The sequence below is a fragment of the Erythrolamprus reginae genome, chromosome 8, assembly GCF_031021105.1.
Source record: "Erythrolamprus reginae isolate rEryReg1 chromosome 8, rEryReg1.hap1, whole genome shotgun sequence".
In the NCBI taxonomy this organism is placed as follows: Eukaryota; Metazoa; Chordata; class Lepidosauria; order Squamata; family Dipsadidae; genus Erythrolamprus; species Erythrolamprus reginae.
Window position 1 is genome coordinate 29,587,145 of NC_091957.1, and position 15,226 is coordinate 29,602,370.

The 15,226-nt window shown below is 38.4% G+C and overlaps 1 protein-coding gene across 1 annotated transcript in view; it reads left to right on the forward strand.

The window, feature by feature from the left end:
• Nucleotides 1–15,226, forward strand: part of COL4A5 (collagen type IV alpha 5 chain) — a 174,568-nt gene that overhangs the window by 92,022 nt on the left and 67,320 nt on the right. Inside the window, exons 7-9 of the mRNA XM_070759748.1 lie at nt 2,882–2,935; nt 4,327–4,353; nt 5,942–6,022. Coding sequence (XP_070615849.1) covers nt 2,882–2,935; nt 4,327–4,353; nt 5,942–6,022 — 162 coding nt within the window. The remainder of the gene's footprint in view (nt 1–2,881; nt 2,936–4,326; nt 4,354–5,941; nt 6,023–15,226) is intronic.

Consider the following 15,226-nt stretch of genomic DNA (forward strand, 5'->3'; position numbering starts at 1 on the left):
TATTATTTTACAAATTCAGAGAGATAATTAATTCAGACAGATGACTAATTATTAATTAGGTTTCTCACATCACAATCAATTATTTAATTAATACAATTCATGAAAGTATTTAAATATTTAAAATTTTAAATTAAAGATGTATAACTTTAATTATGAAAAATACATAAGTATATCTGGTTGCCTATAACTTATGTCTATATCAGGAGAGTTAATAAGTTGTACTATATTAAATTACAAATTGAGGAGGGGAAGTAAAGGGAAGTGAAATTTATTAGAGGGAGGGGGTTGTAATAAAGGGATATTGAAAATGGGGGGAAAGATGAAAGAAAAACAGAAAGAAAAGAGTGCTGGGGAGTTCTGTTTGAAAGTTCTGTTGGAAAAAAAAATTCAAAGTGGATTTAAACTAGGTCTGTTATATATAAAAAAAGATTTAGTAGGGGGGGGGAAAGGATCCGGGAAAAAAATTATATTGAAAAAAAAGTGGAGAAGGGGAAGGAGAAAAATATATATGTAAAAAAAAGAAAGGAAAAAACAAAACCGCTAATGACAGTATCACAGTTCGGAGAGCTTTCCCGACAGGAAGCTATTTGGCGTTTACGTTGACATCTATTTTTAGGATACCAAAGGAAAAAAGAAAAAAAGGAACAAAAATAGCGAAGTTATAAAGTTTGGTGAATTGGAAAAAAAGGGAGAAAAAGATTGTCCAAGGCTCACGTTAAGTAATGTGGATCTATTTGCTTTAGTCACCTACTGTTCTCGTTGCATCATATTTGCTCTCGTTCACTCTCGTTACTTACGGCAAGTTCTTAAGTTACTTACGAAAAGTTCTTAAGTTAAGGCAGTTTCTTAGATTTGCCAGAGTTTTACAAAGTGTTCTCCTTAATGGGGCCGTGATCAGCGTAGGACGAGAGAAAAAAAAAACAGCGAAAGCCGGGAGGAGGGAGAAATCAAGACCCACGTAGTACAATATAATTTTTGAGTTTACCTGTAGTCTAAGTGTCTCAAAAAATTATAAAGAGGGGGAGAAAAGGATTAAAAAAAACATCAAAGAAGAGAGCAGAAAAATAATAGCTGGGCTTTCCTGTTACTGGTGGACTCGTGCAGATGTTTAAGGTTGTAATCTTTCCGGTCTCACACTTAGGCTTCGATCTGTTTGGGGTTTTTTGCGCTGACGTCTTAATCTTGTAGGAGGCTTTCTTGTTCTGTCTTATTTTGGAACTTCTTGATATTGAGGTCGATCTTGTTTCTTATTATTATTTTGGCTGTCACCCTCTGATCCACTGGTCTACGCCGACCCTAAGCAAGGTGGACTTGGCCTACCCAATTTCAAACTCTATTACCGAGCAGCAGCCCTAACATGGGTTAAAGAGTGGATACAACTTCAGAATACCAGACTACTAGCTTTGGAGGGACATGATATCCAGTCCGGATGGCACAGTTTCATTTGGGATAACAAATCTACTACACACTCATGCTTTAAACACCATCTGATAAGGAAGTCATTAATAGACAACTGGAACTTAATTAGGAAGCAACATTATTTTAAAATACCATTATGGTTCTCAAGCATAGAAGCAATAATTTACCCAAACACTATAAGCCGACAAAAACTATTAAACTACTCACAATTATTAGATAAAGACTCAAAATTAAAAACAAGAACACAGTTAAATGAAGAAGGGATAAAAGTGGATTGGTGGTGCTATCACCAAATATCATTTAGATTCCATGTAGATATAAAGAAATATGGAATACAGAAAAACTACACTCCATTAGATAAAATCTTATTAGGCCCCCACAAAAAATCAATTGCAAACATTTACAAAATACTCCAAGAACACCAAAACGTGGAAGAAATAGTAAAAGGGAATATGATCGCTTGGGCAAAGAATATAGGTCACACAATACAATTGGACCAATGGGAAAAAATATGGCATACCAATTACAAAATCACAAAATCCACCGCATACAAAGAAAATGCAGTAAAAATGTTTTATAGGTGGCGTATGCCCCCCCAAAAGGCTAGCAAAAATGTACACTAACCTCAAGCCTAACAGTTGGAAGTGTGGTGAGAAACAAGGCTCATACTTCCATATGTGGTGGACCTGCAGACAAGTTAAAGAAATCTGGCACAAACTTCAGAAATGGATAAAGGAAATAACCAAGATTGAACTAGAAATGAAACCTGAAATATTTTTGCTTGGCATTATTGAAAATCAAATGAATAAGGAACATTATTACTTAATACAACATCGAATAACTTCAACGAGAATAGCTATCGCACAATTTTGGAAGAATGAAAACATGCCAAATGAACGGAATTTAATAAAAAAAATGCTAGATTGTGCTGAAGCAGATAAATTAACAATGGAACTAAAAGAAAAAGAAAAAATGAAATACTACCAAATATGGGAAGAATTTTACATTTAGTTAAATAAAAGAACACACCTTTATAATGCTGCGAGATAAGGAAGCAATTTAAAGAACAATCTTATTTTTTTTTTAAAGTCAATATAGTTACTGTTTTCTCTAGTTGATAAGAATTTACGACATAAAGATTCAACTATAACAACATACAACTCAAACCGCTGGTCCTAACACTGCCAAGAATTAAAAAAAATAAGAGAGGACGCTGTCAACAGTCTCCACTACAGGAGAAGAGAAGAAATATATCTCTTGCTTGTTTTTTCTGCTTTTTGTATTTTATGTAAATGTACTGTTCGTCGTTATTGTCTTATTATATATATGTAAATAACAATTATTTTGAAAAAAAAAGGGAATCATTTTGCTTTTAAATTGTGACAATCATTCACTATTTTACAAATGTTCAAATTGCACCATTGAAGGCTTTCAATGAAAGTTTTCCTTTTGTCTTTTCTAGGGAGAACATGGTTTTCCAGGCAGCGCAGGTTTCCCAGGTTTGGCTGGACCTCCAGTAAGTAAAAGAAATATCTTCATGTCACTCATATTTGGTTCTGAATAGTTTTTTGAAGCCCTAACCTGTGGGGATTTTTTTTGCTATGTTCAAGTTCACCAGACTTCGAGTTTGCAGAGGAAAAAGGATGCCACAGGACTTTCGGTTGGCTCCGGAGTTGAACAGGGGGCTTCTGGTTAGGACTTTTGTGCTTCTTTGAGTGCTTAAAGTTGCCGACCCATGAGCTGGGAGAAATCCATGTTGAAAATGATAAGACTTCTTTCTAAGTTAACTTGTTCCAAGATTTAGAATAAATTAACTCAAACAAAAGGCAGCAGAAATGATTAAAGAGCCAGATTTCTTTTAAAAAACTAATCAACTGATTCAAACTTTAAAAATTGGGAGAAGACAAAATACTTACTTGGGAGCGGGCCAACAGAAGAGATTTATTTATTTATTTATTTATTATTTATTATTTAGATTTGTATGCCGCCCCTCTCCGAAGATGAAGATGTTAAGAGTGATCTCTTTAGAGAAAGTTTTCTATTAATTATTATTGGTGTCTCTGCAGATGTTCAAAAGACACAAGAAATCTGGTACAGCTGAAGACTAAGATCCCAAATTTTAAGCTATAAATATAAAAAGAAATAGCATATTCCTCAGTGTTCGTTTAAACCAGTGTTTCTCAATTTCAGATACTTCAGGATGAGTGGACTTCAGCTTCCAAATGCTGATTGGGGAATTCTAGGAGTTGAAATCCACTCATCTTAAAGTGTCTGTGGAGGTTCTCATCCATCCAGGTCATGGTTGTCCCAAAGGTGCTTTTATTTTAGAGGCAACTGGATTTTCTGATTTTTTAAAAAGACTTTTCACTTCAGAAGCTTCTTGAATGAGAAGTGAAACATCTTAAAGAAAAATATTAAAAAGTCCAGTTGCCTTTAAAATAAAAGTACTTTGGAGGTCTGATCTGAACTTTAATTGCCTATAGTTTGCTCCATTCATTAGTCACTTCACTCTTTTCACTGAATTTAGAAAAGATAGTCTGAGCCAGTATAATTTTCTATCCTTTGCTTTTAATTGTCTCCGGCCAATACTATGGATGAATGCCTGTAACTGTATATGGGGTTTTTAATACTTTTTAGTAATTTGTATAATTCTTTTATAGTAATTTAGATTTCTTTACATATTGTTGTATTTATAATGTTGTACGCCACCCTGAGTCGCCTCGAGAAGGGTGGGCTAGAAATCTAATCAATCCATCCATCCATCCATCCAACCATCCATCCATCCATCCATCCATCCATCCATCCATCAAACCAACAAGGAAGCCGAGGGAAACCAAGTCCAGACCAGAATCCAATTTGCAGAATCCACAGCTTATTTTTAATTATTTATCTCTCCTTTTTCCTCAGGGCCCACCTGGTTTTCCAGGAATGAAAGTAAGTTTGTTTTCCACAGTGTAGAAACAATACTTTAAGCATGTTGCTTTCTCTAACTATTAATATCTGTCTTTATTTTCTGGGGTTCTTTTCTAAGAGATGCTATCATATGTAAATAAATTTCTTTTTTAAAAAATCTGACACACCAGCTTTGGCATGGATGCCAGGAGGGATGTACATACAAACCTAATAAATAATAATAATAATAATTATGTGCCTTTCAGGTTTCTCTAATACTGTGCTTAAACACAAACTAAAATTTTCTAGAATTTTTCATTCTCACCCCATTTTTCCTTGCAGGATTTTATATTTCTGTGTTTTTATTGTAAGAGATAAATGGTTTTACAGTTTGATTTCCACTAGCATCACCTTCTGTTGCAAATGCTTCCAGCACTTTTCAGACTTCTTGGTGCCCATATTCTAAATAAAATAAAACAAAAATCTCTTCCTGGGATTTCACCAAAATGTGAGGAGTCATAGAAGAAAGAATTAAATACTCAATGATATTCACACTTGCTCTTCGGCCCTCCTGTAAGCTAACATCGCATAACTGACATTGCATTTAACAAAGTCTTCACCAAATATCTCTGGGCACCAAGTCCAGTTCTTCCAAGTCCAACTTGAATGATAATTCTCAATCATTAACAAGTGGTATGTACCTAGCAAGTTTACAAGTGTACCCTCATTAATTTTCTGAACATTTATATCCATGCATTTTCTATTCCTTTGTTGGGGTTCCAACAACTTACTATTGCTCCAGTCTAAAAGTATACTCTATTTTTTGATTTAATGCCTTAATGCATATTCAGACATCACATTGAACCTTAACTAAGATAAGTGATGGTTTGTAAACCTCACTTTAAGGTTTTTGTTTTTATTCTTTTCCATTCTTCAGTTCAGGCATCTTGCCAAGCTTCAATCTAGCTTTGATGTAGTATCTGCATTGAATCCAAGAGGTTTCCTCAACAGGAAACAAAAAAGTCCAATCCAGTCAGTTAAATGCTTAATTGGCTGTTAGTTGGATTGTTTAAAAAAACATGACACTATGTACTTCTGAAAATATATTTCATTAAACATAACTGCATTCTGATAATATTTTCAAGCTGAATGAAGTCATTTTTTTCAAAGAAAAAGCACAATGATTCTGATCTTCTTCTCTCTCCCCATCTCTCTACCTTTCCTTGGTGCCACAAATTTAACATGAACATAAATTGGTACTTTATGCAGCCAAAAATTTCTATGGGATGTTTAGTTAGAACACAAAATTTCTGAAGGCAAACTATTCTATTGGTTAATTGTTCTTATTGTCAGGAAATTTCTCCTTAGTTCTAAGTTGCTTCTCTGTTTGTTCAGTTTCCATCAATTGTTTCTTGTCTTGCCTTCTGGTGCTTTGGAAAATAATTTGACCTCCTCTTTGTGGAAGCCCCTCAAATATTGGAATACTGATTATTATGAGTGTATTACTTAAGGGAAATGATTGCATGAAGAAGTTGTCAGAGGGTTTATTTTGAACAGTTCAGTGGGCACTTTGGTGGGCCGTCTTGTTGAAGCTCATCATCTTAATCCATATCCCATATTTACATTTTAGGGTGAACCAGGAGATATTATCACCTCTCCCCTCCCTGGACAGAAAGGTGATCCAGGATTTCCAGGTCCACCCGGAATTCCAGTAAGTTGGCTAAAACATCCAAGTGCTTCAGTGGAATTTTTCTTTTAAGGAAACTCGGAGATATGCGGAATATTTTAATGATAGTGAAATATTAACAGATAGTGCTGTTTGAGTAAGAAGTCAAAACTTCTCAGATCAAAAGTTGGTTTATGCAATCATGGCTGCTGATATTAAATAGTTTGAAGGAGCTGCAAGGACACACCTGCTGTGGGCTGAAGAAAAACCACGTTTTCAAGAAGAAATCTACAAGCGGTTCCTTAATTTTGGGTAGACTGAGTTTGCTGTTTCTGGGTCTGATTTTTAAATTCTGAAGCAAATGCTATCAGCTGATGAACTTAAGATTCTGGTAGTTTATGGTTTTGAATCAAAGGTTTCAGTTCAGAAATGTGGATATGTATGGAAATGATGTCTTGGTTCACTTCTTAATTCTTCTCTTAGTCTCTCATTCTTCCATTCATTTGACAAAATCAAAGAATTCCATAGTGTGCAAAGAACCATTGAACTCCTCAAGCTGAATTCTCTATCCAATGTACACATCCAAATGAAGGCATCCTCAACACACAATGGTCTAGCCAAAGATATTTAGCAGAGATTCTATGGAGATTCTCAATCATCCAAGTCAAAGGTGCTTTTCAAAAGGCAAGTAGACTTTTTGAAAATGCTTTACTTCTTTCAAGGTTTCCTTGAAAATGCTTTACTTCTCATGCAAGACGCTTCTTCAGTTTTTCAGTTCTTTTTCTTCATGAAAAGCAAAATGTTTTTAAAGGAAAAAAACAAGAAAGTCCAGTTGTCTTTTGAAAAGCACCTTTGGGACATTTAGCAGAGGAGACACCATCACCTCCCTAGTTCAAAAGTGCCACTGTTGTGGTTCAAAAGGTTTTTTTTCCCCCAGTCTAGCAATCATCTAGCATGTGTCTTTTTGGAACATTATTTCAGGCTCTGTACCTCCTCCACGAGAAAGATAAAAAGCCCAATAAAAATAAAGGCAAATAGAAGATGGATGACCTTCAATGAAAAAGACGTCCAAAGAGCTCTTTAAGCTCTGATCCAAAGTGGAAACCGTTGACATACGGAATAAAGAAATAGTGGTTTTAAGTAATTTCCCATCTCTAATTTTTGTAGCCTTCCAAGATTATACAAAGGTTGATAGCAAAACATTCTTAGATGCTAGAGACAAATTTGATTAGATTTAGATTCACAGAGTTGGAAGGGACCTCATGGGTCATCTGGTCCAACCCCTCCCCCCCAAAGCAGGAGACCCTGCACCATTTCTGATAGATGGCAGTCCAATCTCTTCCTGAAAGCCTCCAATGATGAAGCTCCCACAACTTCCAAAGGAAACTTCTGTTCCATGGTTTGATTGTTCTCACGGTCAGAAAATTTCTCCTTATTTCTAGGTTGAGAATTTAAACAAGTAACAGTATAACAGAGTGGAAGGAACCTTTGAAGTCTTCTAGTCTAAGCACTGCTCAAGCTGGCTAATAGTTTAGACCAGCAGTCCCCAAACTACGGCCCAGGGGCCTCATGTGGCCCGCTGAGGCCATTTATCCGGCCCGCAGGTGAGCCGGTCGGCCTGGAGAAAACCCCGTGGGCTCTTAGCCCCACCCGGCTTCTCCAGCTGTGTCCAGGGACCACGCCAATGTCTCCTGTAAGGCATGCTGCCACACAAAAAAACAACAATCGTGCAGTCTTTTCCAAGGCCACACTGGGGAGATGGGCATCGGAGTTGGGGCGGGGAGTGACAAGGAAAGTGTGGGGAAGTCTTGCACCAGTGAAGGTTTGCACGCGCCTCTGCGCGCAAGCTCCCCATTCCACTGCCAGCCTGCCATGCACCTGGGGGTGGGGGGGTGGGGAGGCTGAGCACTCTGCCGCGAACTTCAAAGTGGCTCAGCAGCTCCCTCTCCTTCCCCACCACTTGTGCCTATCGCTGGCGCCTCCCACCAAGGTGGGGATTGCGCCCAGAGGAGGTGGTGAGTCTCTGTGCCTGCTCTCTGAGGCACCTCCATATCCGAAGCCAGAGTGACAGTGGCGAGAACGTCCCCCTCGATCTCATCTCACCAAGGTAAAGGAAGGCCTGCACAACACACTGCTGGGCACAACACACACACATACATGCACACACCTGCCTCCTCCTCCTCTTTGAGTTGCCGGCTCACATTTTCTGAATGGGGATTGAATGGGAGTCTGGGGTCGGTGGTGGGTAGAGGCTTGTCGGGCGAGTTCTTCGTGGGGAGAGAAGAGGGAGGTTGAAAGAGGGAAAAGACAGAGAGAGAAGTAGGGAGAAAGAAAGAAAAGGGAAAGATTGGGCGGGCGGGGACAGCCACAAGTGGAAGCCTCAGCCCTGGAGCTCCCACTTGCAGAAGCCACCCCTCCCCCGGCTATTGCCTGCCGCCGCTATTAGCGATGAGAAGCCATGGGCGCGAGGGGGCCGACTTTCAAAGCAACCTTTGCCGGCCTCCCAAGGAGGGTGCCAATAGCGGCGGCGGCAGGCAAAAGCCAGGGGAGGGGCGGATTCTGCAAGTGGGCACTCCAGGGCTGAGGCTTCCACTTGTGGCTGTCCCCGCCCGATCCTTCCTTCTCTCCGTCTTTCTTGGGGTGCGGCTCCTCCCACAGCGGTCGCTGCAGCGGCGCTGGCGATCTGGCCGCTAGCCGCTCCGAGCGCTGTGGGAACGCCCACCCCTCTCACAGTCCCGTCCTGGGCTGTCAGTAAAGGGGCTGCTTCCCATCCCCCTGCCAGCTTGCTCAGAACGTTCAAACTAAGGAAAACCTTTGCCGGCCTCCACAGAGAAGAAAGGAAGAGAGAGAACGAGAGAGAGTTCCCACTTGCAGGAGCCGCCTTGCGGCACACCTGATCGTGTCTCGCGGCACACTAGTGTGCTGCGGCACACCGGTTGAAAAACACTGATCTAGAAGACAGACAAAGAAGATCTAATTTGCGTTTAAGGGGTTTTAAACAAGATTTTGTTGAAAGTAAACACCTTATCCAAGCGATCCATCAGTGGCTCTGCGAAAATAAGATCAAAATTGACTTAGATGAATTTGAGAGAGCACACTGGGTATTTGGCCCTCGGAACCCAGGTAACCAGAGAGATATTATTGTGAGATTTATCTCCGAGAGGAGGGCTGCAGAGATATACAGAGAATTAAAGCAAACTCCAAATTTACAGTATAAAGGCACTTCAATACGCGTTTTAAAATATTTGTCTGCTGAGATGCTGCAGGCAAGAAACCAAATGAGACCTATTGCGAATCAATTATTTCAAAACGGAGTTCGCTTTACCTGGAAATACCCAGCGATAATAATGGTTTTTAAAGATTCCAAAGTTCTCCAAGCAAAATCTTTAGAAGAGGGGAAGAAAATGCTTCAGCAACTGTGGATCGACTTGGAGTTAAATCAGCAGGCATCGTCAGGGAAGGAGAAAATTGCAGCGGAAGGAGGGAGAGAAAATGAAGATCCGATTCGGGACCTGTTTACAGCTCAGCCAATTTGCACCATAGATAAGAAAAAGATGAAAAAATTGCGGCTCTATAAAAGGAGTTGGCATTACTCAAGGAAAGAGAGAAAAAAGAAGAACCCAGAACTACGTGTCAAAAAAAGAAATAAGAACTGAACTGTTAAAATGGTATCTATTGTTCTCAGCTAACTTGCTTCTTTGTGTATTCTATTCTAGTTAACGGGATAAAAAGGGAAGGAGAGGGGGAATTTTCTTCACTGTTTTTAAAGAGGAAAGGTTGGGGAATTCCTCAGTGGAATGCAAATCCAGGGGTGCCTCTTTGGATCAACGAATTCTCTTTTTGTTGTCTCCTCTTCGGGGGGCGCAGGGTAAGGGGCACTAGGGTGGGGGTTCAAGATAATCAACAAAGACTTTTCCATTAGGCTCTGTTTTGCAGAAGGGGGAAACAACTTAAAAGTATGTACAATGGGTGAAAGGATTCTATTGTCATTAAATGTGAATAGAATGACATCGCAGAAAAAACGTTATAGAATTATGAAATTGGCCAGGGATAGTAGAATTGATTTTTTGTTTTTATCAGAAACTCATAAAGGAAGGAAAAAGATCAGATAAATTAGTTAACAATAGTGATTGTAAATGGATTTATGAATCTAGAGGGAATACAAAAAGTAGAGGAGTTGCAATCCTCATAAACCAAAGTCCCATTTGAATTAATTCATATTAAAAGTGATAAAGATGGTAGAATGTTATTCATTAAGGGGAAAATAAATAATAAGGTAATAACCTTAGTAATTTATGCTCCAAATATAAACACAAAGAAATTCATAATAAATGTAAAATGTAAGTTAGATAATTTTGCAGAAGGCATAGTGATCCTTGCAGGTGATTTTAATTTGGAATTAACAGCAGGGAAGAGGGAAAAGAAAAAGTTACATTTAAATAAAGTTAATATGCTGGACCTCCTTGTAAACGTGGCAAACAGGGATACATTTTATTCAGCAAGAAATAATAAATTTAGTTATATTGATTATATATTAATGAATAAAATGGGGGAGGTACACCTCAAGAGAGCTGAAGTTAAAAGTATCTGGTTATCAGACCATGCTCCATTGTTAGCAGTGATAGAATTGGATTCTAATAGACAACAAAGGATCTGGATATACAACCCTGTTGTTTCGGTTAGTGAAGAAAATAGACTCAAATTACAAAAGGAATTGTGTGAATTCTTTAATATAAATGAAACAGGAGAAATTAAGCAAACAATAATTTGGGATACACACAAGGCTTTTATGATAGGTAATTGTATTAGTACTGAAACTTATATAAAAAAATCTTGAGAAGTAGAAAGAGAAAGAATAATTAAAGAAATAGACCTAATCCAAGAGAGTCTGAGAATTACAAGAAATAGGGACTGGAATAAATTATTACAACTTAAGAAAAAGAAATTACAATCTCTTGAGGAGGAAAAATGGAATAAAATGAAGATGATTGTAAAACAGAGAATTATGGGATGGGGGAACAAATCAATGAAACAAATGGTACATTATTTGAAAAAAAAAGGAGAAATCGTATATCCCTGCTTTAAAGGATAAGGATGGTGCAATAAAATGCAGTAGTATTGAACTGGAAAACCTAATGAGAGATTTTTATGAAAATTTATATAAAAAAGAACAAATCACAATGCAAACCATAGAAGTTAAGGAGAAATTAACAGAAGAAGATAGACAAATCTTAAATGCAAAAATAACAAATGTTGAGATATCTAGAGTTATTAAAGGGTTAAAACCTGCTAAAGCTCCAGGCCCAGATGGTTTTACTGGTGAATATTACAAGACTAATATGAATGAATTATTACCGCATTTGGAGAAATTGTTTAACAATGTTTTTCAGACCTTTGACACTCTACAGTCATGGAAGACTTCGGAGATTATAACTATCCCAAAGCCGGATCATGATTTAATGGACCCAGGTTCCTATCGTCCTATCAGCTTACTTAATCAGGATTATAAAATATTTATGAAAATATTGGCAAACAGAATAGAGAATATTTTACCAAAGATCAATATGGATTTGTTAAAGGAAGAAAGATTTATGAACCAATTAGAAACATTGTTAATGTGATACACCATGCCACCACTACCAAAAGGAAATTAGGTATTTTAAAGTTAGATGTGTACAAAGCTTTTGATAAAGTTAACCATGATTACTTGTTTCAATTGTGTAAGGATTTAAATATGGGAGACAATTTTTGTCAAATTATAAGAGCAATTTATAAGGATAATGTAGCTTATATAAGGGTAAACGGTAATAGAACAGCAAAGGTTAAAATTCAGAATGGAACTAAGCAGGGTTGCCCACTATCCCCAGTGCTATTTGCATTGGCAATTGAGGTCTTAGCAAATAAAATTAGAAACGATAAGGAGTGGAGAGGTTACCAAATAGGAAAACTTGAATTAAAACTAAATCTTTTTGCAGATGATGCTATAGTATTGACTGAAACCCCAATTGAAATGATGAAAAGAATAATGATTTTACTCCAGGAATTTAAAGATCAATCAGGTCTTACAGTTAATATAGAGAAATCAGAGATAATTTGTTTAAATACAGGTCCTAAAGAGCAAATTGAGATACAAAAAGTGTCAGGATTGAAATTGGGATGTAAAAAAATGAAATATTTAGGAGTTTGGCTGTTTAAAAATCCTAATAAAATTGTGATGGTTAATTATAACTCAATATGGAAGAGACTTCAAAAGCAGATAAAAAACTGGAAGAAAAAAAGGTTGAGAAGAATGGCAAAGATTAGAGCCCTTAAAATGATGATTATTCCAAAAATGATGTATTTATTTCAGGTTTTACCAGGTACCTTTCCTGGGGCAAAATTGAGGGAATGGGACAGTAAACTAAACTTTTGGATTGAAGGAAACAAAAGACCTAGAATAAGAAAAAGGTGGCTGTTTGCCCAGGAGAAAGAGGGGTGGGTGGGGAAGCCCAAGCTTAGAGTTATATATATAGGGAAGCATTTCAAATAGAAAGATTAATGGAACTACAGTTATGGGGGGGAAAGAAGTGGGTGAAATTGGAAAAGGAAATCAATAATAATAATGAGTTATTATTTTAAAAAATGGAGTAAAATAGAAATTAATAATTTAACCGACCCTCTGAAAGCAGTTTTAGAAATATGGTTTAAATGGCAGGGGAAATTGGAAATTGGTAATTCAAAATTATCAACGTTACATGTATTGAATACAGGTAATGACGTTAACTTAAGCAGAATTATAAAAGAATTAAATAGTAAAGGGATAATGAGAATTGAACAATTATATGAGAAGGACGGAAGAGTTAGCTGGAATGGTGGCTGGGTCAACAGAAATGGCTGCAGATCAATGCAATATGTAAATATTTAAATAAAGGTGAGAATAAAGAAGCTTTCTTGAGAGAAGAAAATTGCTTAGAGAAAATATTAAAAGAAAAGATTAATGATACAAAAGCACAAGCTAGTAATATATACAGAATGTTATTGCAAGCGGAAGAGGGAGTAATAAAAGGCTTGATAAGATGCTGGCAAAATGATTTACAAATAGACGAAAGTGAAATGAAAGAAATAGTAGAAAATACATATAAGATTAAGAATACAAGCGTTAAAGTGATGAGAAGAAAAATTTTACATAAATGGTATTATACACCAGCACAACTTGCACACTTCCAGGGGAGAGGGAAAGGTAACTGTTGGCATGGTTGCCAAAAGAAAGGAATTTTTATGCATATGTTCTGGGAGTGCTTTGAAGTTCAGAAACTTTGGAAGGAAGTGCAGAACGAAATAAATAAAATGCTAAATATTAATTGGATAATTACAAAAGAAATAGCGATATTAATTAAACAAAGAGAACTAAGAGATTTTAAAGAAATAAAAACTGCAGCACTGGAAAGTGCTCAAGCGGTAGTAGTATTGGGTTGGAAAGAGCCTATAAAATGGACATTATAGAACTGGTACTGGTACATGGTGGATCACATTCATTTTGAAATCATGGAAATAAGTGTTAAATATGCATTGAAGCAATGTAAATAGTTGAATCTGTGTTGAGCGTCTCTGATTGGTTGAGACTTTGACAGTTGGGTTTCGGTGGGAAGTTAAAGAGTATAAAAGGAGAATCTGGTTCTGTGTAAAACCAGTCGCATTCCTAGCTGAAGTCACTTTCCACTAAGAGCTGAACGAATAAAGAAAATTCTTTGGAACCAACTGCTTCAGCCTTTTCACTGGCGACGTCGGACGGTCGAACCTACGATCTCCCACCATGGACAACCTGCCTGTCGGAAGAGCTTCTGACTTCTTCGACCCAGAAAAGTCCACCTGGGACAACTACATAGCAAAATTCAACATCTTCCTGGAAGCTGCGGGAATGAAAGACGCTGACAGCGACAGAAAGAGAGCCATTTTCCTCAATTACTGCAGCTCCGAAATCTACGATCTTGCCCAGACGCTGACAGACCCGTTGCCGGCAAACTCTGTGACTTGGGATGCCTTGAAGTCCAAGCTCGCCGCCCATTTCAAGCCAACCAAACCGGCCATCATATTCCGGCACCAATTCTCCCGAATGAGCCAGCTCGACACCAAATCTATCAACCAATACGTGACCCGTCTTCGCACCGTCTTGTCAAAATGCAAGTTTGACAACCCTGAAGCCCAGCTCATCGATGCCTTGATATTCGGCATGAAAAATGCAGCTGTACGAAACAAACTCCTCACAGAAGATGAGCCATCCCTACAAACAGTGATCAAGACGGCTCAAACTGCTGAGATCTCTGAAGCTACCGCTAAAGAACTAAAACAAAATGACAAGCGGGAAGTCGTCGCAAAGATTGACACCCAACCTTTCCAGTCCGAGTCATCAGAGGAGCAAGGTCTACCAGCCAACACCGAAGACAACTGTTTCCTGCTTAAGACTGACCCCTCAAGACCACCAAGACAACCCCGACCCATCTTTCCCTGCTTCGGCTGCCGAGGGAACTATCCGCGCCTGAAGTGCCCTTTTCAGGATTCGATCTGCCGCCGATGCGACCGCCGGGGGCACATTGTGGAAGCCTGCAGAGCCCCCATGCCCGAGGACTCCTTCTCCGCCCAGCGTCCTCCTCGCCCTCAGGGTCAGCCTGGCCAGACACGCGACAACCGCAATCCTCGCTTTCCTGGCCGCAGAAACAACGCAAGCACCAACCAAAACTACGCACGAGGTAACTTTGCTCATTCAATTAATAGCACGGTAACCAAAGACTCGAGCAAAATTGTAATTTCACTGCTCCTTAATGAGAAACTGTGCCAGATGGAACTAGACACTGGGTCTAGATTTACCATAATGCCTCGGGAAAAACTAAAGTTATACATGCCTGCTCTTACCCAGGCTACCTTAGAACCAAGTGCTCTTGTAATTAGGGATTTTCAGGGGGGAGTTATTCCTGTTATCGGAAAGATTGATGTACCTGTGGTTTTTAAAAATGTAAACTGTATGCTACCTTTGATTGTAGTGTCTGGGGCTAGACATTCCCTCTTGGGATTACAATGGATGGCTCCCCTGGGTATGATTACTGGTATTCACAATATAACTGAACAAAAAACCCCTAATTTCCTACAGGAGTTTCCTGACGTCTTTAGTTCCACCTTGGGCTCCTACAAAAGCCCACCAATATCCTTTTCTCTAGATCCTAAAATTCCCCCTGTGAGGCTTAAACCTTGTAGAGTTCCCCTGCCTCTACTTCC